The sequence below is a fragment of the Erythranthe guttata genome, chromosome 14 (genome assembly GCF_056151865.1).
Source record: "Erythranthe guttata isolate IM_541 chromosome 14, IM_541, whole genome shotgun sequence".
NCBI classification, from domain to species: Eukaryota; Viridiplantae; Streptophyta; class Magnoliopsida; order Lamiales; family Phrymaceae; genus Erythranthe; species Erythranthe guttata.
In genome coordinates, this window is record NC_142546.1 from 2,210,883 (window position 1) to 2,237,608 (window position 26,726).

At 36.8% G+C, this 26,726-nt stretch overlaps 5 protein-coding genes across 5 annotated transcripts; 1 reads left to right on the plus strand and 4 right to left on the minus strand.

Annotated features, from left to right (window-relative positions):
• Positions 1-308: 308 nt before the first annotated feature.
• On the plus strand, positions 309-5,001 carry TIF3H1 (translation initiation factor 3 subunit H1). Its single transcript, XM_012987546.2, has 12 exons — positions 309-494; positions 606-685; positions 1,648-1,764; positions 1,872-1,975; positions 2,819-2,885; positions 2,986-3,119; positions 3,227-3,275; positions 3,476-3,547; positions 3,625-3,726; positions 3,800-3,867; positions 3,976-4,128; positions 4,667-5,001. The coding sequence occupies exons 1-12, from the start codon at positions 485-487 to the stop codon at positions 4,722-4,724; spliced, it is 1,014 nt and encodes a 337-aa protein (XP_012843000.1). The 5' UTR covers positions 309-484; the 3' UTR covers positions 4,725-5,001.
• A 5,826-nt stretch (positions 5,002-10,827) lies between these two features.
• Positions 10,828-11,337, minus strand: LOC105963305 (uncharacterized). Its single transcript, XM_012987698.2, has one exon. The coding sequence runs from the start codon at positions 11,335-11,337 to the stop codon at positions 10,828-10,830; it is 510 nt and encodes a 169-aa protein (XP_012843152.2).
• Positions 11,338-12,241: 904 nt separating this feature from the next.
• Positions 12,242-12,700, minus strand: LOC105963306 (uncharacterized). The gene has a single exon (XM_012987699.2). The coding sequence runs from the start codon at positions 12,698-12,700 to the stop codon at positions 12,242-12,244; it is 459 nt and encodes a 152-aa protein (XP_012843153.2).
• A 361-nt stretch (positions 12,701-13,061) lies between these two features.
• Positions 13,062-16,592, minus strand: LOC105963167 (Leucine-rich receptor-like protein kinase family protein). Its single transcript, XM_012987547.2, has 2 exons — positions 14,775-16,592; positions 13,062-14,684 (listed from the first exon to the last, which is right to left on the minus strand). The coding sequence occupies exons 1-2, from the start codon at positions 16,334-16,336 to the stop codon at positions 13,226-13,228; spliced, it is 3,021 nt and encodes a 1,006-aa protein (XP_012843001.2). The 5' UTR covers positions 16,337-16,592; the 3' UTR covers positions 13,062-13,225.
• A 3,968-nt stretch (positions 16,593-20,560) lies between these two features.
• Positions 20,561-25,094, minus strand: LOC105963168 (putative WD repeat-containing protein C2A9.03). The gene is made up of 10 exons (XM_088814514.1): positions 24,957-25,094; positions 24,356-24,479; positions 23,882-24,049; positions 23,690-23,776; positions 23,072-23,206; positions 22,848-22,958; positions 22,223-22,314; positions 21,950-22,052; positions 21,729-21,815; positions 20,561-21,183 (listed from the first exon to the last, which is right to left on the minus strand). Exons 2-10 carry the CDS (start codon positions 24,449-24,451, stop codon positions 20,770-20,772), a joined length of 1,293 nt encoding a protein of 430 aa, XP_088670640.1. The 5' UTR covers positions 24,452-24,479; positions 24,957-25,094; the 3' UTR covers positions 20,561-20,769.
• Between the last annotated feature and the right edge of the window lie 1,632 nt (positions 25,095-26,726).

Below are 26,726 nucleotides of genomic sequence, written 5' to 3' on the forward strand. Positions count from 1 at the left end.
GTTTTGTTTGGTTTATTTCTGGTAACTTATATAATATTAGTAAAGTGTATGAATCCCATACTACAAAAAATAATACAAATTCTAATAAACATAGCAAATATTTGTATAGTAAATCTAAGATACGTATATTTAGTTATTAAATAAATAAAAAGATATAAAATAACTTATATAAATTAAGACAAAATACACAATATAAAATATATATATAAAAAAATACATAAAAATATTCAAATTACTACTTGGATGGGCCTTTCTTTGTATTTTTTGAGAAGTTGGGCTTATAAATCAGCCCGCTACTGAAAGCATATATGTGGACCTTCATATAAAGAGCCCAAATTATCAAAATTAATCCTAGGGTTTTGGTTTTTGTTTGAATTACGAACTCGGATTTTCTTTTGTTCATCGATAGAATTCAGCTGTATTCGACCGCAGAAAACCCCGTCGGAGTTATCTTGCGCCATCTCTCTTCCTATCCAAATCGTTGATGGCGAACAGTGCGTACCCTCCCCTCTCTCTTCAACGATTGGCAATTCGTTTTTCTTTTTATGGTGTAGCGACTGATTTTGTTTTGGCCGGCTTGTTTTTTTTTTTTTTTTTGAATGCAGCTGCGACGCGGTCGTTTTTGCAAGTGGCAGCGACAGAGGAGGCCACGCCGCCTCTCAGAGTTGTTCAGATTGAAGGATTGGTATGTTTTATTGCCGAGAAAAGACCAATTGTTTCGGAAAATTGTTTGCCTTAGTTTCAACTCTCTGATCTTCGATATAGGGCTTATATCTCAGGCGATTTTTTCTCTTCAAAACTTTTGTTATTAGGTGGGTAGTCCAGATGTAATGTGTGGGGGTGTGATGGCATCGAAATTGAACTTTTTTTCGTTAGTTAGGAAAAAAAATCCTTTAATTACAGGGGAGAACAACATAGTACTTAGGATTTTCAGGGGCAATTTTGGTTTTGGGTGAAACTGTAAACCGTAGATTTTCTTAGGATTTTTTTTCACTAATAAACAGTGGTTTATCGGCCGCCATATCTGTGGCGGGCATAAACCTTTACGATATTTGTGTGGTGTGGTTTTGAAAATTGGTTTTTTGACGGTGAGGCGGTCCGAGGCGCGGTCTGTGGCGGGCAGGTGTTTATTTTTTTTTTTTTTTTTTTCAACTCCAACCCATTATCTCTTTCAATCAAACCCAAACTCACCGCCCAAGTAAGAAGAACCTGACCTAAAAAAAAGCCCATTTAGAACGACGAGGAGAGAATCAAGTTCTAAATGTTAAACTTTTGATATTTGATTAGAATATATAAACGATGAGGAGAGAATGAAGTTCAATTTTTTTTAAACCTTTGAAGTATTTATAAATAATATTTAGAAATATATTACACTAAATCTAAAAACCAATTTATTTTCGATATATCTCCGATTAATCACCGCCGCACCGATTTATCGTGTGGCGGTCCCTAACCTCCTCGGACCCGATAACCGATATTTAGAACCTTGCTAATAAATACATTTTGCATGTCTAATGGAAACCATTTACTGGATTGCTAATTTTTTAATAGCCAATTTGTTTTCTTTGTTTTTGAGCCCAATGTCGTGGGTACTATAGTAACAACTCATTAACTAAGTAAAAATTCCAATTTATATTTTTGTTGCAGGTTATTTTGAAGATAATTAAGCACTGCAAGGAGTTTTCTCCCGCCCTTGTTACTGGGCAGCTTCTTGGATTGGATGTTGGTAGTGTTCTAGAAGTTACTAATTGTTTCCCTTTCCCGGTGCGCATTTTTCTTCCACCATTTATAACTATTTTTTGGTTGATAAATTGAATTTTGAGATTGTATCGTTGTTGTTATGTTATATTGACTAATATCTAATGTGACAGATCCGTGAGGAAGATGAAGAGGTTGAAGCGGAAGGTGCTAATTATCAGCTTGAAATGATGAGATGTCTGAGAGAGGTTAATGTTGACAACAACACCGTTGGATGGTAAGTTCTCTCTTTCCCATAAGCCTACACCATCCGACACTACCCAAATCGTTACATGTTCATTCCTAAAACCGTCGACATGAAATTAATATATCTATTTATTATGAATAATCTGAAATTCGATGACTAGTATAATTCAATGGCATCATCTCTCGGTTAAATATCTACCCTAGTTGTCTCCATGATGCTGGAAATAGTGATTTTGGAATACCAGGAACTGAATAACTTAGTTACTTCAGACGTCTCCTTACATGGCACCTGACTAGTTATTTGCTCTCTCCTTTTGAATTTTAAATTTCTTTACAAGTCAACCAAGTTAACATCCTTATCTCGTACTTTATCTTGATCTGCCTGCATGTTTCCTTTATTCCATTCTCTGTGCAGTGTCACAATTTAAACCTTCAAAAGTCAATCTGATTATAACTGGCCTTCTTTTTCTGCTCTACTTTCTCAACCTTAGGTTCATCACAAATATTAGTTGGTCTAATTAACTATTCTAATTGGGTTCTTGTGACATTCGTTAGGCCAGTCATGCCTGTTCTAGTTCAGTGCATCCTTCATTTTATTTTAAGAGCCCAGTGGAAAGGCTACTTCGTTTTTCCTCGAATAAATATGTGAACAATGTATTATAGTGTTCTTGTCTTCTTGGTGTACACAGCTAAGTTATTCAAATAAACTATCTAAATTTTATTAAGCCACCTATATAGAATACTTTTCCAATATTTTCTTAGAAAGTCTAGTTGATATTCCATGTTTTATGAGAAACTTTTGAAGTTATATTTTTTGGATTTTTCTGCTAAATGTAGTAGTTATCCTTACTGATCTTGTAGTATTTCCTTCCAGGTACCAATCAACTTTATTTGGTTCTTTCCAGACAGTTGAATTGATAGAGACTTTTATGAACTATCAGGTATTTCCCATGTAATGGTATTAATATGCATGCTGTATATGGTATCTGTAGTAAATGCTTGGTGCAGCGTACCTGACTTTTGCGGTTCTCCTGGTTGCAGGAAAATATAAGACGTTGTGTGTGCATCATATATGATCCATCAAGAGCTAACCAAGGTGTATTAGCTTTGAAGGCACTGAAGCTTTCTGACTCATTCATGGAGCTCTACCGTACTAATAACTTCACTGGGGAGAAGTATGTTTTTTTACATTTATTTACTTCCATTGATAAATATTGTGAAAGGAATATTTGACACACCTAAAATACATACATTTTTGTAATGACGATGGCTTTATTCTCAGGTTGAGGGAGAAGAATCTTTCATGGGTGGATATCTTTGAAGAGATTCCCGTAAGCTCCTCAGTCTCTCTCAATGATTATTTGAATATTTGATTTTTATTATATTGATGAAGAAGAGCTCAAGATTGCAAATGCTTTTTAATGTTATCTATAGCTAACTATTTTCTGATATATATGCCAAATTGCCAATGAACCGAGCAGGACATATAACTATAGTTTGCTTACTTTGTTATTATCTTTTTATTTGACAGATCAAGGTGTCAAATTCTGCTCTTATCAGTGCTTTCATGACTGAGCTTGAGGCTGATACCCCCGTCCGACAGGTAATCAAATGTCCACAACTGGTCCTTTTACGTAATAATGTCGGTGGAAACTAATTCGGTGTGTTGTTGTGTGATAGTGTGATTATGAAAGGTTGCAATTGTCAACCAGTCCATTTCTCGAGAGAAATGTGGAGTTCCTGATTGAATGCATGGATGACTTGTCAATGGAACAACAAAAGGTTAGTTTTCGCAATTACTTGCAAAGAGACGAATATAGTTTAGCCGATGACATGACAACCTTTTCTTTTCCAGTTTCAATTCTACTACAGGAATCTTTCTCGTCAACAAGCTCAGCAGCAGGCTTGGCTTCAGAAAAGACGGTAATTATCTTCACTAAGTTAATTATTTGGGCATTATTTATATTCGTTCGTTTTGATATGTTATTGGGCATTATCTATATGTACATGATTTAAATCCTACTCGTGTAGGGCTGAGAACATGGCACGGAAGACTTCAGGTGAAGAACCATTACCTGAGGAGGATCCTTCAAACCCCATCTTCAAGCCTATCCCCGAGCCATCCAGATTGGACAGTTTTCTGATAACTAATCAAATTGCCAACTATAGCAACCAAATCAACGGGTATTTTTTCAATTTATAGCATTCGGGTTTTGAAGTTCTGCTCAATTTCTTTCTCTTCATTTGCCTCCACCCAATTCCCACATAACCTTGCATTCATTGCTTGTACAATATTTTCTATCTATATACATTCATCATTCATATGTAAGCCTATATGCTCATACTATGAAAGTTCAATTATATGGCTACGGTTTAGCGTGTATACGTTTATTTCTGTTGCTTTTATTGCTTTCCACATGTCTTGTGGATTTCTTTTTATATTGACGGTAGGATATAGGTGACGTCAGAACATTTCTGCTCAGATTCTATAAATTGATCCAAACCTTTATAGTGAAGTGAATTTTTAGACTGTAAACGAATAATCTATATTATATGCTCTATATTTTTAGACTGTAAACGAATAAATTGATCAAATTGCCTTGAAGTCATGCCTATATTATATCCTCTAATGATTCTACTTGCGATATTGTTTTGATTTAATTGCTGGAAGCTTATGTTAAGAACACGTAATTTATTTTTTGAATCATAACAAATATTGCAGAGTGGCTGGGCAAAGCTTTAGCAGACTGTATCTGATGAAGGCTCTTCACGAGAAATAAATGACGTCGGCACGGCACAAGGGATGTTTGTTGTCCTCGATTGGCTTGTTCGGGGTAAGATTTTGATTTATTATCTGGAACCTAATTAGTTGTAGGGTTCTTGTTCACCAATTACGAGGCAAACCATGAGTTTTCGACGAAAGATGTAGCAAGAATGAGTCAATTATCCATAATTTATAATTTCATGTTTTGTTTTAAATTGATTACGAGAATGTGATTTTTCGGTTTTTCGGTTCGAGTTGACAACTTTAGCCCTAAATGTACTAACTTTTATTCATCCTTGTGTGTACATTTACATTAAATTGTCTAATTTATTCATGCATTTTTGCAATAAGCACCTTGGTTGCATTTTATTATCACACACATACACACGTACGTACGTATATATTAGTCGTCGACAACAATACTGAAAACAACAGCATCTTGAATTTGCCCTTTGAGATAAAGGTACTTTCTCAACAAACCCTCCTTCGTAAACCCAACTTTCTCCAACACTCTCTGCGATGCCGTATTCTCCGAACTAGTCATAGCCTGCAGCCTAAGTATTTGAGGAAATGCCTCAAACACTTTCGACACAGCCATTTTCACTGCCACAGTAGCAACCCCTTTTCCCCAGTGTTCAACTCCTATTGCGTAGCTGATCTCGCCTCGACATCTCTCGTCGCCGGACCCCAAATGAACCGTCACTAAACCGACTGAACGGTCGTCGATGCATATCGATCGCCCCCATCGATGGGGTCCGCTTATTTGGTCGATGAAAATTGATGCTTCCTCTTTCGTTGCTAAAGTTTTCCATCTCACGGATTTTGTCACCCTTTCGTCGCCTGCCCACGATAACATATCGTGGGCGTCTGATGGTTTGAAAGGCCTCAGAGTAATGCGCGATGGATCCATCAATACAATCAATGATGATATTTTTTTTTTGAGTCTTTGTCCAGTACATGCAATTGATGATGTTTTTATAGCAAACTACGCGAAAAAAGACTCACATTTTAAGGGGTTGTGTTAAAAAAAATCGGTTTACATGAGGGATCTTCTTTGATATTAACAAAACGTACGGGGGAGCTTTTACTTCAAGTTGGTTTTCATCACGTAAACTCAGATAAAATGACGTGGCACACATATTTTCACATATTTCAATTCTAGACGTTCAGTTGAAGTATGTGTAATTTTGAGCTGATCAAATTTTAGTTAGATTTTCCCATGCACTTTTAGACACGAACTTTGAATATGGATGGATATTCAAACAATAATCATCCTTGCAAGAAAAAAAACCAAAGATAAACAATTCACAGTAATTCCTCCTCCTCTTTCTAAATTATATATATTGCACTTTGCATCCTCGAAATACAATGAATCCTTTTTCACAATGCACTACGAAATGAATATTTAAAACTTAACAAGGATTATTTCATTTTATTTATTTATTTCCGAGGTGCAAAAGAACAAAATAACAACTTTCATCTTCAATCAGAATCAGGCGACAAGATACTGAAAACAAAAACATCTTGAATTTCACCTTTGAGATAAAAATACTTTCTCATCAAACCATCCTTGGTAAACCCAGCTTTCTCGAGCACCCTCTGGGACGCCGTATTCTCCACGTTAACAAAAGCCTGCACCCGAAGTAGTTGAGGAAATTCATCAAACACCTGTGGGACAGCCATTTTCACCGCTGCAGTAGCAATCCCCTTTCCCCAATTACCAACCGCCACCGCATAGCCCATATCAGCTCGGCATCTCTCGTCGCCGGACCCGGGAAGCGCCGACACGAAACCGACGGACCGATCGTCGACGCAAACCGATCGCCGCCATGGATGGGGTATGCAAAGTTGATTGATGAAAACCAAGGCCTCCTCTTTAGTTTCCAAAGTTTTCCATCTCCCGTACTTGGTCACCCGATCGTCGCCGGCCCACGTTAGCAAATCTTCGGCATCCGAGGGCTTGAACGGCCGTAAAGTTATTCGCGATGGATCCATCGATCGAGCTAAGATATGTTACAGTTATTATTTTCTGATCGTCACTATATACAGCTACAATACTTGGACTTATTGTCAAAAATAGAAAATAAAAAAATACTTGAGACTTCTTTCTTGTTCTTTTTTTAATACCATTTTATCAATAATGGAAGATAAAAAAAATTAGGTAGGTTTTGTCCATATATATATATATATTAAACTAAAATAATGTGTGGTTTAGTTCAAACATCTCTATCTCATACTTAATAGGGCTTATTTTGAGGTGAAGAACATCAAAATACCTTATTAGCATGGTGCCACGTCCGGGTTTCTAGGAGTGTATCATGAATTATTGGGCCATTTAATTATCGGTCGATTATCGGATATACCCGATCAACCACTTTTAACCGAAATTCGAAACTCAAAATCGTAGTGATAAAAATATTAGTTATTTTTTAAACCATTGTGATGGATTTCAAAATTTTCATATTCAAAATAATTTCACATCTTTCTCATTTGAATTCATTAGTTTCAAATGTTTCAATCGAACGGAAAAATCGTGGATTGCACAACACTTTGTTAGCTTTGAAAATTGATAATTCGGGTATTACTCGGACTGAAGTTTTGCAGAGCCTACACCTAGTGAAACACACTAATATAGTTTTACACCATTGATCTACACACAGTAACACACTAATGTGTATGTGTGTTTAGTGTGTAATTATTTACGTAGATCAACTGATTAAAACCACATGTTGTATTTCACCGGATGTAGGATCTCATATCCCATTCGGCTGAACTTAATCCTTACGCTAATTATTCGACAAATATTCTATATCTATATACATCCATGTGTAAGCCTATATGCTCATACTATGAAAGTTCAATTATATGGCTATGGTTTTCCATGCATACGTTTATTTCTGTTGCTTTTATTGCTTTCCACATGTCGTGTGGATTTCTTTTTATATCGACCGTAGGATATAGGTGACGTCGGAACATTTCTGCCCAGATTCTATAAATTGATCCAAACCTTTTTAGTGAAGTGCCGTGTGTGTGTACGCGCACGTACACACACACGCGCGCACACACACGTACGTACGTATATATTAGTCGACAACAATACTGAAAACAACAGTATCATGAATTTGCCCTTTGAGATAAATGTACTTTCTCAACAAACCCTCCTTCGTAAACCCGGCTTTCGCCAACACTCTTTGCGACGCCTTATTCTCCGAAGTAGTCCTAGCCTGCAGCCTAAGTATTTGAGGAAATGCCTCAAACACTTTCGGCACAGCCATTTTCACTGCCACGGTAGCAACCCCTTTTCCCCAATGTTCAACTCCTATTGCGTAGCTCATCTCGCCTCGACATCTCTCGTTGCCGGACCCCACATAAACCGTCACTAAACCGATCGAACGGTCGTCGATGCATATCGATCGCCCCCATCGATGGGGTCCGCTTATTTCGTCAATGAAAATCGACGCCTCCTCTTTCGTTGATAAAGCTTTCCATCTCACGGATTTCATCACCCTTTCGTCGCTGGCCCACGATAACATATCGTGGGCGTCTGATGGTTTGATAGGCCTCAGAGTAATGCGCGATGGATCCATCAATACGATCAATGATGAGTCTTTGTTGGAGTACATGCAATTGATGATGTTTTTATAGCAAACTACGCGAAAAAGGACTCACATTTTAAGGGGTTGTTTGTTAAAAAAATCGGGCTTCATGATGCAATTGATGATGTTTTTATAGCAAACTACGCGAAAAAAGACTCACATTTTAAGGGGTTGTTTGTTAAAAAAATCGGGTTACATGATGCAATTGATGATGTTTTTATAGCAAACACATTTTAAGGGGTTGTTTGTTAAAAAAATCGGGTTACATGATGCAAGTGATGATGTTTTTATAGCAAACTACGCGAAAAAAGACTCACATTTTAAGGGGTTGTTTGTTAAAAAAATCGGGTTACATGAGGGGTTTTCTTTGATATTAACAAAACGTACGGGGAAGCTTTTTTTCGACGATTCGTAAACTCATAAATAATGATGTTGCGCACATATTCCCACATATTTCAATTTCTAGATGTACAGTTTGAATATGGATGATATTCAAAGAACAAAAACAGCTTATACTATGCTACACTGGGTGAAATACACCGGGTAGATCTTTACCATTCATATACATACAAACACACACACATCCACATTGGTGTGTGTAGATCAACGGTAAAAAATTACCTGGTGTAACCTTCACCCGATGTAGCATAGAAATAACCAACAAAAACCCAGAGAGAAGCAAATCACAGAATAATTCCTTTTTTTTTTTTTTTCCTAAAATTGTGTCATCATCTAATTAATGATAACCTTCCTATAAAACTCAAAACCATTTTTGGAATTGGTCAATATCCCAATCTAGACGATCTTCTATATAATTTCTTATTATCTTCTAAGACCTCATTTGGTTGGCAAGATAAAATTAATCAAGATAAGACTAAGTAATCTAATAAAACCCAATTGTATAATTGGATCTTGGAATATCCAATAAAAAAACATGCCTACAAATCAAGATAAATCATGATAACATAATATTTGCGGGTCGACCCGATGAGTTATTGGGGATACCAAACATCAAATAAAGTCCAATTATTTAGTTAATCATAGCTAATCTCCACAACCAAACGACGCCTAAGTGGCTTAATGCCTTAATCCCATTTCGCACCCTCGAAATATAACATTTTTACACTTCGCATCCTCGAAATACAATGAATCGTTCACAATGCACTCTGAAATGAATATTTAAAATTTAATGAGGACTATTTCATTTTTATTATTTATTTTCGAGGTGCAAAAAATAACAACTTACGTCTTCAATCAGAATCAGGCCACAAGATACTAAAAACAAAAACATCTTGAATTTCACCTTTGAGATAAAAGTACTTTCTCATCAAACCATCATTTGTAAACCCAGCTTTCTCCAGCACTCTTTGCGACGCCGTATTTTCGATGTTAACAAAAGCCTGCACCCTACGGGCTACGTAGTTGAGGAAATTCATCGAACACCTGCGGGACAGCCATTTTCACCGCTGCAGTAGCAATCCCCTTTCCCCAATTATCAACCGCTACCGCATAGCCCATATCAGCTCGGCATCTCTCGTCGCCGGACCCGGGAAGCGCCGACACGAAACCGACGGACCGATCGTCGACGCAAATCGAGCGCCGCCATGGATGGGGTATGCAAAGTTGATCAATGAAAATCAAGGCCTCCTCTTTAGTTTCCAAAGTTTTCCATCTCCCGTACTTGGTCACCCGATCGTCGCCGGCCCACGTTAGCAAATCGTCGGCGTCCGAGGGCTTGAACGGCCGTAAACTTATTCGTGATCGATCCATCGATTGTGCTAAGATATGTTACAGTTCTTATTATCAATAATGGAAGATTACAAAAAAAAAAAGGAATAGGTAGGTTTTATCCATGTATATATATTACTATATATTAATAATAAAATAAAATAATGTGTGGTTTAGTTCAAACATCTCTATCTCATACTAACAAGAATGAGAAAATTAGCTAATAGGGCTTTATTTTGAGGTGAAGAACATCAAAATACTTTATTAGCATGGTGCCATTTATTGAACATTTGATTATTGGGTCATGTAATTATCGGTCGATTATCGGATATACCCGATCAACCGACTTTTAACCAAAATTCGAAACTCAAAATAGTAGTGATAAAAAAATTAGTTATTTTTTAAACAATTGTGGTGGATTTTAAAATTTTCATATTCAAAATTATTTCACATACACAACATAATTTTACACCACTGATCTACACATAATAACATTCACCAATGTGTATGTGTGTTTACTGTATATAGTTATTCAAGTACATCTACTGTTTAAAACAACACGCTATATATTTCACCAGATGTATGATCTCATAAGCCATTCGTCTGAACTCAATCCCGGCACTAATTATTCGATACTAAACATAAAATGATAAAACACACTAATTAGATCATGTTACATATACACACTGCACACACATTTAAAATTGGTCTTATAAGCAACCATTACAATTTACAACACAATCACAAGAAAAAATAGAATCAAAATAAACTCATGAAGAAAAAAACTTAGCATCTTCAATCAGAATCAGGAGACAAGACACTGTAAACAACAACATCTTGAATCTGGCCTTTGAGATAAAAGTATTTTCTCATCAAACCATCCATCTTAAATCCAGCTTTCTCCAGCACTCTACGCGAGCCCTTGTTCTCCACGTTGGTCATACCCTGCAGCCTCACTATCTGGGGAAATTCATCGAACACCTTCGGTACAGCCATTTCGACTGCTCTAGTAGTTATCCCTTTCCCCCAGTACTCTACCGCCAACGCGTACCCGATCTCGCCGCGGCATGCCTCGTCGTCGGAGCCCAGATACACCGTCAGCAAGCCGATCGAACGGTCGTCGATGCATATCGATCGCCGCCAAAGGTTCGTGCTTTCTCGGTCGATGAAAGCTAAGGCCTCCTCCTTCGATTTTAGCGTCTTCATTCTGTCGGATTTCGTCACCCGATCGTCGCCGATCCAGGATAGTATATCTTCGGCGTCTGATTGGTTGAATGGCCGCAGAGTAATTCGCGATAGATCCATCGCGTATGAATTATTTGCTGGTTTTTTTTCTTTCTTTTTCCCTCCTCTATTTGTATTGTTTATGGATATGTGCTTTAGGTGAAAAGTTTGACTTGTTTTTCTTCTAGTCCTTTTTAATTATTATTATTATTATTACTTTTTTCTTTTCTAATGTTTGAAGATATTTTTAATGTGTGGTTAGTTCAATTATGAAATATCTCTATCTCATGCTCAATGAAATTGGTGGCTAGGAGTGTGAATGAGTCGGGTCGAGCTGAAGATATGGCTGTTCAAGCTTGTTTGAATTTTTATCGAGTTTTTAAAATTCCGAGGCATATTTGCCACCGAGTCGAAGTAAAAAAAGCTTTAATCGAGCCGAATACGAATCGAGCTCGAGTAACTTGATTTTTTTTTTTTTGAGTAAATTCAAGTCCATTACAAGGGGAAGTAGGGGAGGGGGGACTCGAACCCTAGACCTTTACCCTATTGGTAAAGGCTAGGTACCAACTCTCCTAATGAGGGTTGGTTTTTTGTACATATTGTATTGTTATTTTTCTAATCGAGCTCGAACTCGAGTTCACCCTCTTAAGTGTATGATTGACCATATGCACACGCGAGTTAAGGGTTGATTTTTTTTTTACCCAACTTATGAATCGATGGTTCAAACCGTCCGATGGGACCTACGGACATGCACAAAATCGGCCAATTCTGAATCGTAATGGGAGTAATCGTGATCGATTTTGAACCCTGGTCATGTTCTAACCGCTAGTCCTTAGAAGTTTGTATTTAGGGCTTTTATAAGTTGATTGTAAACATTCGAACATCTTATTTTACAAGAAATAAAGCGAGAAAAAAAAGCTCGTAATCAGCATTTGCAAACACAACCTAAATAGAAACCACAATCACTTACGAAAAAAAAAACTTATCATCTTTGATCAGAATCAGGAGACAAGATACTGTAAACAACAACATCTTGAATCTCCCCTTTCAGATAATAGTGCTTCCTCATCAAAGCATCCTTCGTAAACCCAGCTTTCTCGAGCACTCTACGCGAGCCCTTATTATTAACGTTAGTCATCGCCTGCAACCGAAGTACCCGAGGAAATTCGTCAAACACCTTCGGGACAGCCATTTCGACTGCTCTAGTAGTGATCCCTTTTCCCCAATACTCCACCGCTAACGCGTACCCGATATCTCCTCGACACCTCTCGTCGCCGGACCCCACGTACACCGTCAGCAAACCGATCGAACGGTCGTCGACGCATATCGATCGCATCCAAAGATGAGGTGTGCTGTTTCGTTCGATGAAAGCTAAGGCCTCCTCTTTCGATCTTAACGTCTTCAATCTGTCGGCCTTCGTCGCCCGCCCACGATAGCATATCATGGGCGTCCGATTGCTTGAAAGGCCGCAAGGTAATTCACGATAGATCCATCCGTATAAATTATTTGATGGGTTCTTTTTCTGTTGGTGTTTGATATTTTTTATGAGGATTTTGTTGAGTACTATGTTGGATGGTTTCATAGGGGAATTATTTGTTTATGATATCCTTTTAGGTGAAAAGCTTGTCTTGTTTAAATATTTTTAATTTTGGAACTATCCTATTGTACACGATCTTGTAGCATCTACACCTGGTAAACAACGTTAGATAGTTTCTCACCGTTGATTTACGCACACATGTACGTGGATGTGTGTAAAATATACATAAATGTTATACACGTAGATGGTAGAATATAACCCGACGAAGTTCAGTTGCTACTGTAGCGTTAATAGATAATCTTAATAAGAACAACTGATAGTACAACTTTTTCCATGAACAAGATAGTGGCAAAAAACACAAAAGATTAAGAATTCCATGATCTAACAATTAATTTCAAAAAAAAAAAAAAAGAAAAAAAGAAAAAAAAAAACTCACATTCTATTTGGAAGAGGAGTCTTGATAACCTCCAAAATCTGCACCACCTCCGCCATAGAAGGCCTGCTCGAAGGTATCTGAGAAGTGCACACCAACGCCAGCTTAACCACCGGCAAAACCTCCTCCTCCGGGTACTCCCCCATCTCCGAATCCACGCAATCCAAAACATTCCCTCTTTCCAACATTACCCTCACATGGTCGCTCAATATTACGACATTGTCCTCCCCATACTCGACCGGCCTCCTCCCCGTCACCAATTCAAGAACCAACACACCGAACCCGTAAACATCACATTTCTCGTTCACTCTCAAGCTCTGGCAAGCAAGCTCCGGTGCCACGTACCCTGGCGCGCTCTGAAACCTACTACTCATCACATGCTTATCGAGCTTCGTCAGGATTCTCGCAAGCCCGAAATCCGATATCTTCGGGTTTAAATTCTCGTCGAGGAGGATATTGCTCGGCTTGACATTGTAGTGGACGATTGGCGGGCGGAATGAGTGGTGCAAGTGGGAGAGACCCTTTGCTGTGCCTAGCACAATCTTGAACCTGTCAGGCCAAGTTAGAGGCATCGAAGAAGGAGAATGCTCGTGTAGCTTCGCTTGTAAGCTTCCTTGCACAGCATAATCCGATACGAGAAGCTGGAGTTGAGGTGTCCAATAGTATCCTCTTAATGGGATCAAATTTGGGTGCCTCGCTTTCGCGAGTATTCGAATTTCACGGTCGAATTCTTCTTGGTACTGAAGGGTATTGGATGTAACGAGTTTCTTGATTGCCACCATTGCTTGTCCTTGTCCAGCTCTATAAACAGTTCCGAAAACACCTTCACCGATTTCAGCAGCTTTATTAAGTACATTATCGAGATTGGCACTCAGCCAATCCAATGAAGATTTGGAGTCGAAGAGAATGAGTTTCCCTGCAGTTAAGTTTCCGGATCTCGTCGAGCTGGAGCACATGCTCTCGAGGGCGTTATCGACAAAAGCCATCCTCCTCCGTGCCGAAGCGTTGAGCAAGGTTATCACCATCACTCCAGCAGCTATCACAGCTGCTGCAGATATTGCAACAATGGAAGAGACACTTAAGAATCTATGGTGCCTGAAGTTTGTCGAACGCTCTCTGGCTCGATCGTGGGCCCCGTTTTGATTGCCGTATGCATAGGGATCGAGGACCAACGGCTTGGGTACGTTGAGCTTGCACGGGCCTGTCAGCAACGGGGAGCAAATACCAAGATTGCCCTCGATGGCGCTCGAGTCTAGTGTTTGGAAAATGCCCCCGGCGGGCAATCGACCGACGAGGCGGTTGTAGGAGACATTGGCGATGAGGAGATTCTCGAGTTTCCCGAGCTGTTGAGGTATTTCTCCGGTCAACTGGTTGACTTCCAGCTTCAGAATCTTGAGCTTGGTCAACAGTGACATTGATTCTGGTATTGTGCCACTCAGATTGTTGTGTGATAAGCTCCTGCAATGATTTATTCATCAATACATATATGTATACAGATGTGTGTATCTATCTATATGCATGTGAGAGAAGAAGTTTGTAGAAACTCACAGTAAGTAGAGAGATGAGCAGTTGCCAATTTCGTAAGGAATTTGACCTGTGAGTGAGTTTCCATCAAGCTGAAGAATAGCCAAGCTGCTAGAGTCACATATATCACCTGGAATCGAGCCAATCAGACCGCTGCTTCGAAGATCAAGGACTGTGAGATTCTGGAAGTAACCGATCTCCGGTGGCAATCTCGATTCCAATTGGTTCCACGATAGATTCAGGTAAGTCAATTTACCGAAAAGCCCCATTTCCGCCGGGATATCTCCGGCGAGATTGTTCTCCGACAGATCCAAAACTTGGAGGGTCTCGAAAAGCTTGCTGGACGCCGGTGGGATGGGCCCCGCTAGATTGTTTCTCGAAAGGTCAATTTCGTCCAATTTCATGTCGAATAATCCGTTGGGGATTGTGCCGTTGAAGGCGTTTCCTTTCAATCGGATAACGGATAAACTGGCGAGGCCGCTCAGTGAGTTGGGCAGGGGACCACTCAGTTTATTTTCCGATAGGCTGAGGAATTTTAAGGATTTTAAATCTCCGATTGTTGCGGGAAGGGTTCCGGTTAGGGCGTTGTTTGAGAAATCGATGTATTCGAAGGCGGTGGTGCTGCTTTGGGAACCGATCCATTGGGGGAAATCTCCGGTGAGGAAGTTGTAGGATAGATTCAGGTAATTGAGTGAGTTTAGCTTTTGCAGAGACGCCGGAATTGTTCCGGTGAATAAATTGTTGCTGAAATCTATTCTGCTCAGGTGTGGGCACTGGCCGATATCGGATGGTACTGAACCGGAGAACTGATTCCGGTTTAATAGAAGCTCTTTCAGGTTGTGCACGGCGGACATTCCGATCGGGACTGAACCGGAGAAGGCGTTGTTCGAGAGATCCAGCGTGCGGAGCCTCGTCAGCGACCAGATTCCGCCGGAGAAACCAGGGTCGCCGGAGAAGCGGTTGCCGGAGAGGTCGATGTGATTTAGGGTTGTGCATCTGGAGAGAGTGCTGGGAATGGGGCCTTCTAGAAGGTTTCTAGAGAGAGAAACGTACCGTAGGGAAGAACAGTTCTGGAACATGTTGTCAGGCAGAGGCCCCGAAAGCAAATTCTGCGACAAATCGAGAAACTGGAGCGAGGAAGCGTCGGAGAATGACGACGGAACGTCGCCGGAGAGAGAATTCCGGCTGAGATTGAGGCGTTCGAGGTTGGGTATAAGAGCCAGCCCGGGGTTCACGGCGCCGGTGAGGTTATTGTTAGAGAGAGAAAGTACCTTCAACGACTGCAACTTTTCCAGTCCTCTCCCGATTTTTCCGGAGAGGGATAATCCGTCGAGTGAGACCTCAGAAACTCGAGAGTTTCCGGCGTTGCATTTGACGAACCTCCATGCACAGGGGGAATCGTCGTCTTCGTTCCAGGAATCTAGGGATTTGAGCGGGTCGCTGTGGAAACCTGATTTGAAGACGATGAGCCCCAAAACGTCGTCGTTTAGCTGGAGAGTTGTTGTTGCTCCTCCGGCGGGAAATGTGATGATTGACAGAAATGAAAGTATTGACGTCACCAGTACTGTAGCGAACCTCATTTTCATGGAAAAAAAATACAGGCAGTGATTTTTTTTTTCAGATATCCATTTTCAGGTACAATGATGTAATTAATGGTGAGATCTTGAGCTCTGGTGAGTGTTGGATATTAATTTGCTCAGAAATGGCTGAAAATAAATCTTCTCAGGGAAGAGAGAGAAAGAGATAGACTACATACAATGTAGAGAGAGAAAGAAAGAGAGAGAGAGAGAGAGAGAGAGAGAGAGAAGGTTATAATTTTCGAAATTTGGTTGAATTTGTTACAAGGTATTTATTTTATTTTATATATTATATATACAAATACATTCCTTGCCATTAATTAAATTTTTATTTTTTTTTAATTCTTTGGTTTTTAAAATTGGAATTGGACTATATATGGGATTTAAAATTTCGATCCAATTTCATAAGTGATAAAAGTCGAATTTATGATCTTCATATTATTTCGATTCGAAAATATACGATTTTGGAATACGTTTTTTCATTCAATTTTGGTTTTCTAATTTTTTTTAAGAAATAATGAAATTATAATTAATTGTTTACTTTTGATATTTTTCTTTACTACAAAGTGATAGTTCTCATGTGATTCCTCCAATTTACACCACAACCTATATATATATATATATATATATATAACTTCACATGAAAAGCTTTCCTCGGTGATGTAAGAATTGCAATACTGTCGTTTTGTTGTAGTTTAGCAATCTCGTTATTGAAAACCATTTCTTGTAATTTGCAAATACTCTCTCTCTCTCACACACACACACACACACAGAGCATTTACAATATCCGTGAGTTTTCTAATAGAAGGTATGTTAGCAATTCGATTTTATGTGTCGCTTGTTATGGCATTTGTTGTTTTGTCCTCTCACTTTCACTTTTCTTTTTTCTTTTTTAATTCACAATTTTCAAATGTGATGTACCTTAATAATAATATGTGGTGAACAATTTTTAGTATTTCTACTATACAACTACTACTATTTGTTGTTTTTTGTTATGGAATAAACTCATTTTCAAATTTTTATATTATAATAATACATTCCTTCGTTCCATTCATTTTTCGAAATTTTGATCCGTTTCCTCGTTTTAATTTCTTAAATCATGGTACTTGTTTATGTATTCTTAACAGCGTTCATTATATTCTAAACGAGTTAGGTTAATCATCTAATCAAAATTACAACCACACCCCTGAAATAATTACGGAGCCAAGATTTCATGTCCTGCGGACCAATATACACTATATTTGTTTCTCATGCATAGACGAAAATTTATCAATCTTATACAAAATAATAAGGATTAAAAAAATATTAGGAGAGTCATGTCGCCCAGGGGCGGACCCAAGGCACACCTTGGGGGGGCCTCCGCCCCTGCAGAAATTTTTTTTTTACCTAATTTTTATTAAAATTTTAATATTTTATGTTATTTATCTATTGATTTATACCATTTAGCCCCCCCAAACTTTAAATTTAGTATCATTTTAGTCCAAAAATTTTTTTTTAGCCCCCCCACCCAATGATCCCTGGGTCCGCCCCTGATGTCGCCCCCTAACTTTGTTGTCTCCACTATTGAGAGAAACTAATAGTCCGTTAGAACCTTAACGGAGTAAATTATCAAATGCATTTTTTCGTCAGGGTTTCTGACAATGTTTCAAGGGTGATTGTAATTACCGATACTATAGGGATCTTAAAGTTATTTTAGCATAACTTAGAGGTGTATGTGTAATTAAACCTATAAATAAATAAAGGAAGTAGTTTTAAGTGAAGACAAAAAGAAGAGTTCACATGATGAAGATAGGAAATCACGGGTGGCTCGACCACACCTCCTAATCCTAGTGGTGGAATTGTGTGTGATGATGGGTCCCACACTACACCTTCTTCTCCATACTAACCACACCATTTTCAATTAAATGTTTTCTCATGTATTCAACTATATAATTCCATATATTTATTTTTTATAAATTTCTCACACTAATTCTAGAGGTGTAAACGAGTCGAACTGGAGTCACAATGGTGAGCTGGGGCTCAAGCTCGGGTTGGTCGATCTTTCATTATATGAGTTCAAGTCGAGTCGTGTCTGTCGAGCTCGAGCTCGAGCTCAGCTCATTTTATTTTTTTTATTGTTTTTTTAATTTTTACATAATATTGATATTTTATTTTGTTAATTTATTTATAAGATAAAAATAGTTTTGGAATAAAAATGTAATTGAAATTTATTTTTTAATTATATATATAAATATATCTATACATTAAAAAAATAATATATAAAAAAAAAAGAAATAAAATATAAAAAAGCTTGTCAGCCGGCTCATGAGCTTATGAACAACTAAGGATGGGCTCGGATTCGAGCTCGAGCTCGAAAAACTCGAGCTTTTGTCGAGCCGTCTCATAGAATTCACGAGCTGGCTCGGCTCATTTACTGTTGTAGTGTACAACAAGTTTTGTATATGCATATTGTACTTGTATAGTTGACTGCGGGTTATTTCTATCGGAAAAAAGAAATTGTAAATCTGAAAATACAAATTCAAGATTCAACTTTATGTTTTCAATAAGTTCCAGCAGTTTATGGAGATATATTTTCTTTTTCTTGTGTCGTTTATTGTAAATGATAAGTGTGTTTGGTCTCTGTCATATTACAAGAAATCCCAGCATGCAAGCACATGCACATACATACAACTCTCAAACAAAATATTAAAGTTTGGAAGTTGGGCCAATTTTCCCATCTTTATTTTGTCTTTTTTACAATTTTTTTACTAAAAATATAATAAACATTTTTACTCTTTAAGCAAATGAACTTTTTTATAGAAAAGGCAAATTCACTGTTAATTTAGAAATTAATATATATATTGACTTTAATGAATCTTCGTCTTTGTTGTTGTTACTTGGAAGTCTGATCGAATCGAAATTAGTAATTTTAAAAATTGTTTTATTAGTGTTTTTCGGAATCGAAATTAGTAATTTTAAATATTGTTTTTTAGTTTTTTTCGAAAGTGAAATATAATTCCAATTTAATCAAAAAACAGAATTCGAAAAAATCGAAAATCGAAAATCGAAATGAAAAAAACTTGTTACAAATTCAGAAATTTTCGCATCGTAATTGACGAAAATCGGAAATTTCATTTTTTTTAATCACCTATATATAAATACACAATAATATTGATACGGGTAAATTACAACCACCCCTAAGGTATGATACAATTACGAAAACCCCCCTCCTGTTTGGGTAATTATAACAACCCTCTCAACTACAAATTTTCTTACACGCCCACTCTTGCGGTTTCAAATTTAATGGAATCTTCTTGATCATATGAAATATTATCACTTTTGTACCCGTTTTATCCCATTCGAGCTCCACATTTCGGAGCAAGATGATCATAAGATGTGTTTTTTGTCTTGTATATATCAGATTGTGGTGCAGTAGAAACTGTATTTTTACAGAAAGTGAGTACAAACTAGATTACATTCCACGGAATCTAGATGATTATGTTGAATTTGACACTATAAGAATGGATGTGTAAGAAGATTTATAGTTGAGGGGGTAATTATCCAAACAATAGGAGATTTTCATAGTTTGACCTTACCTCAGGGTGATTGTAATTTAACCTATTGATATTAAAGGTGTAATTTTCCTAAAAGAAAGATTAAATTTCTGAAATTACTTTTTGGAAATTAAAACTGCAGTTCGACGTCGATACTATATATCCAATTTCGAACGCAAAAAAAAAGAAAAAAAAAAGGAAATAAATTCAGAATTTTTGAAATTCAAAATTAAGGGCACGATTTTTTTTTTAATTTAAATACATTGTTTCAAAATTGAAATTATTTTGAATTGAATTGTCAAAATTGCCCTTATTGTTGCATGAAACGTGAACCCATACTGCACGGTTTCTGAAATCTTCCAAATGTGAGGTGCTCTCTAATAATTTTTGGAGTATTTATGAAAAAATAATTTAGAATAATTAATAAAATAAAATAGAAAAACCATAATAAAAGGAAAAGGAAGAAAAAAAAAAAAAAGAGATTAAAAAAACAAAATTTAAATAGAAACAATTGTCACTGAGTTTCAGTCTATCCTGATCCAATCATAGGTCCTACACTACTTCCAGCATACAATTAAATAGGGCTACCTGATTTTCTTACCTTCTTCTCAATTTTTTTCTGCTGTAAGAAAAAAGGGAATTTGATTCTTCTCCAGTACACTTGGCTTTGGTTTTTAAGGAAAAGAAACAGACATACATATGGTAAAATGAAGTTTACCAGAGAGAGAGAGAGTCCATCCTTCTATCAAGAACTAGTTTAACTGTACACATTCAACTCAATTTTGAGACGACCAAATCAAGGACCGAAAAAAAAACAGTTTTTTACCGAACTAGCATAGAGACATCATCGAAAAGCACGAAAGAAAAACGATTCATTAATCTCTCTACATATATATGTATATATATATATCATATAAGTGAATCGAGATACTCGTAAGTGTGTCTTCGGTTATACTGCAACAAGCTGGCATAAGTACGGTCCCAGATTCCGATATAGATAGACTCGTCATCTGGGCTCAGAGAAACTCCAGATATCTCACCGAAGAAATCAAGCTCTTGCCTTGTCTCGTAATTATCTCTAGTGCTGTAAATGTGAACAAAGTCTGCAGGTTCGGCCACCACTAGAAACTGACCGTCGCCGGAGAAACGAATGGATCTGACTGCGCCTATGTTAGCCTTGAGTGTTGCAGTTGGTGCTGACATGTTACGTAGGTCCCACACTCTGCACGTCTTGTCCTGATTCCCCGTTGCGAATATTCTGCCATCTGGATGCCATGTTGATGCGAACGAGTAGTCTAGATGGCCCACAATTGACGAGACTGTCTGAAGAAATAAAAAAGAAAATATATACGAGAAGATTCAATTCGTGCTATTAATTAGTAATGTTTTTTTCATGCATGATCGATCATAAGGTTATTTCTCTCAATGGTAGTTCTAGCATCAATTTTTTTATTCTTTCGCGGACAAATTACAGCCTACGATGCACAGAAACTTCTGTATAGAAGCGTTTTCACGTTTCGGACAAGTTTCGGAAATCGAAACTTCATGACACCTGCTAGAAATGTTTCAGGACAATTTCCCTAAATATCTAAAAGTTTCGGGGATGTTTCTAGTAATTTGGGGTCTTGGGTTTTTGGAAAATACTTTTCGGAAAATTCAGAATGTCGAAAATACTTTTGGAATTGTAGTTTGATAATATGTATTCCAATTCCGTTCCAAAAAAATATTGGAAAAGTCGAAACTTCTGAAATTCATGTTGAAAAACACTATTATTGGAGATTCCATTTTTACCCTTGACAGAATATTGGCATCAAACAAAAAATGGTTATGTTATCTAATTAGACGGAGAGGTTATCGAGTTTGAATACCTTCCCATTGCGCGCATCTACAAGTAATCCATCAAGATCATCTCCAACAACCGTCATAAGCTTGCGATCGGGGCTCATTGATGTATGCTGCACATCAAGAGTAGAATGGCAAATTCAAATTACTCAATATTTTTACGATTTATTTGAAGATTTATATTTATTTAAAAAAAGTATATATACATAGATAAAAATACGTAAGAGAGAGAGAGAGAGAAACTTACATTGACAGGCCAAGGGAAACGGAAGTGGTTAAGGAGCTGAAACCTCTCTGTCTCATATTCTCTTACACCAGAGTCATTATTCGATGTCATAAAATGCAGTCCACTGCCGCAAAAATAATCAATGTAATGAAATATATATATATATATATATATATATATATATATATATATATATATATATATATATATATATATATATATATATATATAAAACGAGACAATTAGACAATACAAAAGCAGAGCAAGTCGCCACATGGCATACAATAAATTTACCTGGAGCTTTCGAATATTTCGATGGCATTTGTAATAGCATTCTCCCGATGCGTGGTCCTAGTGCAAAAGCTTACACCTGGTTTATCCAGATACTGCAATCTCAAACAGATAAAATCCACCCACCATTACAAACGGGTTTTCTGCAAAGCATTGAATATGAAGACCAACTAAACTATTACAAGGGAAGATAAAGAATCATCACGAATTTCGAAATTTTTCAGTTTTCGATTTTTCTGATTTTTTCTGGAACGGAATTGAAATACTTCCGATTTCTGATTCGATTTTAATTTCCAAAAATAGTTCCAAAAATTTTGATTATTTTTTTCACGATTACACCCATAATGTCAATTTTGTTATGTATTTTATATTATAGGTAACAAAAAAATGAAAGTCCGAATCCGCCGAGCTAACAGTTCCCGAGTTTAGAACATTTTTTTTCATTCCAATTTCAGAAATTCCAATTGGAACTGATTTTTTCAAAAGTGCAAATTCCAATCCGATTGGTCCGATTTCCAACCATATAATTAACACATACTATTGTGCATAATTATTTTAACCTCAACAATTAAGCTTATGCATTTTTATAAGAAGAGCTAAGCAGCTTGTTTTCATCTTAAGTTCTCACCTTACAAATAATTTCTCCATGGAAGCCACCACCCACCAGTAAACGGTCTTTCACCGCCACTGTGCTCAACTGAGTTCGTGTAAAACCTTCCGTCAAGGTCCCTGGATTTCTCTACATTAACAAAATGAAATAACCGATGGTAAAATTGTATTAAAAAAGAGAACGTAAAACATGATTTCCATGTTAAAATAAAATAATAAAACAAAAACAACAAAAAATAGTACCTCAGTCGGCACAATATGGTCAGAGAAATTTAGTACTTCGGTCAAGTTTTGGGATAATGATGACCAATGCATAACCGAATAATTCGAAACGAAATAGACATCATGTTTCGACGTGGCCCACACCAAGTTCCTTAACTGCAATAATATTACTAACAACTGTCATAAAGATCGTGTGATTCGTATGATAGAGAAGCAATCTCAATCAAGAAAATAATTCGTCATTATAATAAAACATGGAAAACATCATTGGCCTTGGCAAAGAAAACAATCAAAGCTGGTTTTACTTGAACATGAAAAGCACAAAGAAATAAATATGGTATAGAAATAAAAAGACGAAACACCAGCATAACATAAATGGAACTCAAACAATTTATAAATTAGCATAGTCAAATGGTGTAGAGTGTCGGAACCTAAGATGCAAGCATTAGATCATGAGGGGATAACAAAAGTCGACTATTTACAATCCCAAAAGTCAGCAAACAAACAGGGACAAAGAAAACAAATTGTGCAGAATCCATTTTTGAAACGAAATAAAGCCAGAGAAAAAATATAAACAAGAAAAGACTTCACCGGGAGTAAATATGCATACTCGATTCTCGAAAGCATTTTCAAGCATACCTGAAAATGAAGTATAGTAGGTTTCACTAATCGTGTATTGTAAATGAAATCATAGTAGATGCCTCCTTTCTTCGTCGGTTTGCATTCCTAACCAAAAAATAAATAAACAGGTCACAAAACGAAAGTTGCAAATAGTATTCGTCAAGGAAAAATAAAAAAGAAAGAAAAAAGAAACTGCCGAAAATTTCTCACCTTATCAACTGCTTCGCCGGACGAAGGTATATTCTCGTAATTAGTATACTGTTCAAGCCTCGTCAGTCTGTAGCTTTGCCTTGTTATATGCAATCTATCCCATGGAATACCTTGTATATCCTTCCCTTTCCTTGCTTGTGAAGCCGATGTATCCGTCACTTGCATTAGCTACACGAACCAAATATTTAATTCAATTACAGTAAAACCTCGATAAATCAATACTCGATAAATTAATAACCTCGACTAAATAATAGTTTCTCTTGGTCCCGACTCGGTGAAAACGTGTTAAATTATTAACTCGATAATTTAATAATTCACTAAATTAATAGAATTTCCCTAGTCCCGACAGTATTAATTTATAGAGGTTTAACTGTACTAAATTGCATACTTAAAATAAACACTATACAATATACATAAGTATAAGTGAATAACCATCCATTTTTAATAATAAAGAAAATCAGAAATACGACTAACCAAATCATACTCGTCGAGGTTGGCCTCGTCAGCAGAATCTGCAACGTCTCCTTCATCGACCATGTAGTCCATTTGGTCAACCCCTTCGTACGACATAGTTTTCTTTCTTCTTTCTGTTGTGAACCTACATTTTTGTTGTTTCTCATTACCACAAGAACAAGGAGTCTTGTAATACAATAATTATAGTATTTATAAACAGGCGAAAACCGAAACCCGAAACCGTTCCACCATAGAAATATATTTTCATTTAAATGGTCTGATTTTTGCAAAATTAAAAGGCAATGAAACTCGAAAAACCCAAGTAACCAATTAATTACACTAACAAGGAGTGTAAATACAAACATATAGAAAGAATTAGGACAACGAATAGGGTAATTTAGAGCTGTAATTAATTAATTCATTATCGTATTAGAAAATTACCACGAAAATTTTCAATAGACAAACAAAAAAAGGAAAGATTAAGAAGAACCCATAAAAAAAATTCAATTGAAAAAGAATTAATCCGAATCATTCAGCCAACAACAAACGATACAAGATAAAATCCGAAAAACATGAAAAATCGAAGAAAAATAACTGAAAGACAATCAAAATAGAGACAAACCTCAGTAATAAAAAGAAGTGGGTTTTCGGAACTAATGGTTATCTTCAAGGATCGCAGCAGCAGATAACAATTAATTTTGTCGATAAAGAGAATAATTTATATATATGGATTAATTCAGTGTTGGTCCTGTATATATATATATATATATATATATATATATATATATATATATATATATATGTGTGTGTGTGTATGTATATATTGTTGGTTTGTAAATGGGATGAGGGTTTAGTGGTGGGCTATACTCAATTACTGAAAAACACTTGAGAGCAGAAAAGGAAAGTAGAGAGACAAAGAGAAGGTGGTGGCGGTGGGAATTGGGATTTCTAGAGAGAGAGAGTAGAGAGAGAAAGGGGAATGATAATAAATGCATGCGTACAGATTTGTTGTAAATCCAATGGGGGTGTGGTGTGGGCACCAATGCATGTGGTTCCTCATTTTTGCATGCCTACTATTTATCTATTTCTTTTATTATTTTTTAGGCCAAATTACGGCAACCGCTGAGGTATGGCGAAATTACGTAAAAATTTCTCTTCTTTGGGTAATTACAGTTATCCCTTTCTTATAGTTTTAAAAATTTCTCTTCTTTGGGTAATTACAGTTATCCCTTTCTTATAGTTTTACATTACTGAGCCAAATTGTACATTACTGGCCCGACAAATATTTGATCGAGAAATGTAAATCATGGTAACTCAACGGCCCAGGTAGCGGACCCGGACTTGGTGCCCACAAGGAACCAACCCTCATTGGATTTGAAATTCCCACACTGCGGCTGCTAGGATTCGATCCCAGGACCTTGTACCAACTTACCACCCCGGAACCAGTTGAGCTACACCCATGCGGGCCGATTTAACACCCTAAATTTACATTTGAAGGAATTTTTTCGTAAGGTAATACATAATTGAGGGGTGATTGTAATTACACCAAATAAGAGGGAGGGTTTGTAATTTGATCATAACTCAAGTGTGGCCGTAATTTGCCCATATTTTTAATATTTTTATTTATTTTGATTTTTGGGTCTTTTTATACACCAATGGAAAAATATAAGTGTTTTTTTCTTTTCTTTTTTCCAATTGAAGGTGATAATTGAATCAAGTTACTCGATACTCGATTAATCGAGATTGTTCGTTAAAAGTTTGATTTGTCAATGTAACTAATGTTGCTGCACTCAAGCTCGACTAGAAAAATAAAAATCAAGCTAAATTGAAAAGATGATATTAATTAGGCATTCTCTCTTAATTATTGAGATGAGATGTATTAATAGGGGAGTGAGGTAAATTATTACGAGCTTCTTCAATTGTGCGATGCTAATGATTGTATGAGTATTTCCCAAAGTAGGAATTGGTAAATTTGCCCCCATCCAATGTGGTGTAGGAAATCATATCACATTGCTACTAGCCTACTACTAAAAGTTAAGCCAAATAAATGCATAAGTTTTTAGGTGTTCCTATATATACATGTATTATCTATCATATACACTTTTCACGATTTTTTTTAGGGACTATTCATAAAATGCCAATTTTACCCCTAAGAACAGTTTTCTTTAATGTAGATGACCTTGGTATACCTTCTACAGTAACCTTATTTTCTTCAACATCACATTGCAACGCCACTAAAACAAAACTTCCTCGATTGCTAGTATGAACATCATAACATACATAGTCCAATTTTTTGAACATCCATGCATGGCTGCCTTCAATACATTCTACGTCTATAGGGACAAAATTGGCATTTTTGGGGGCATATTCTCCGGAATAAAAAAAGATTCCA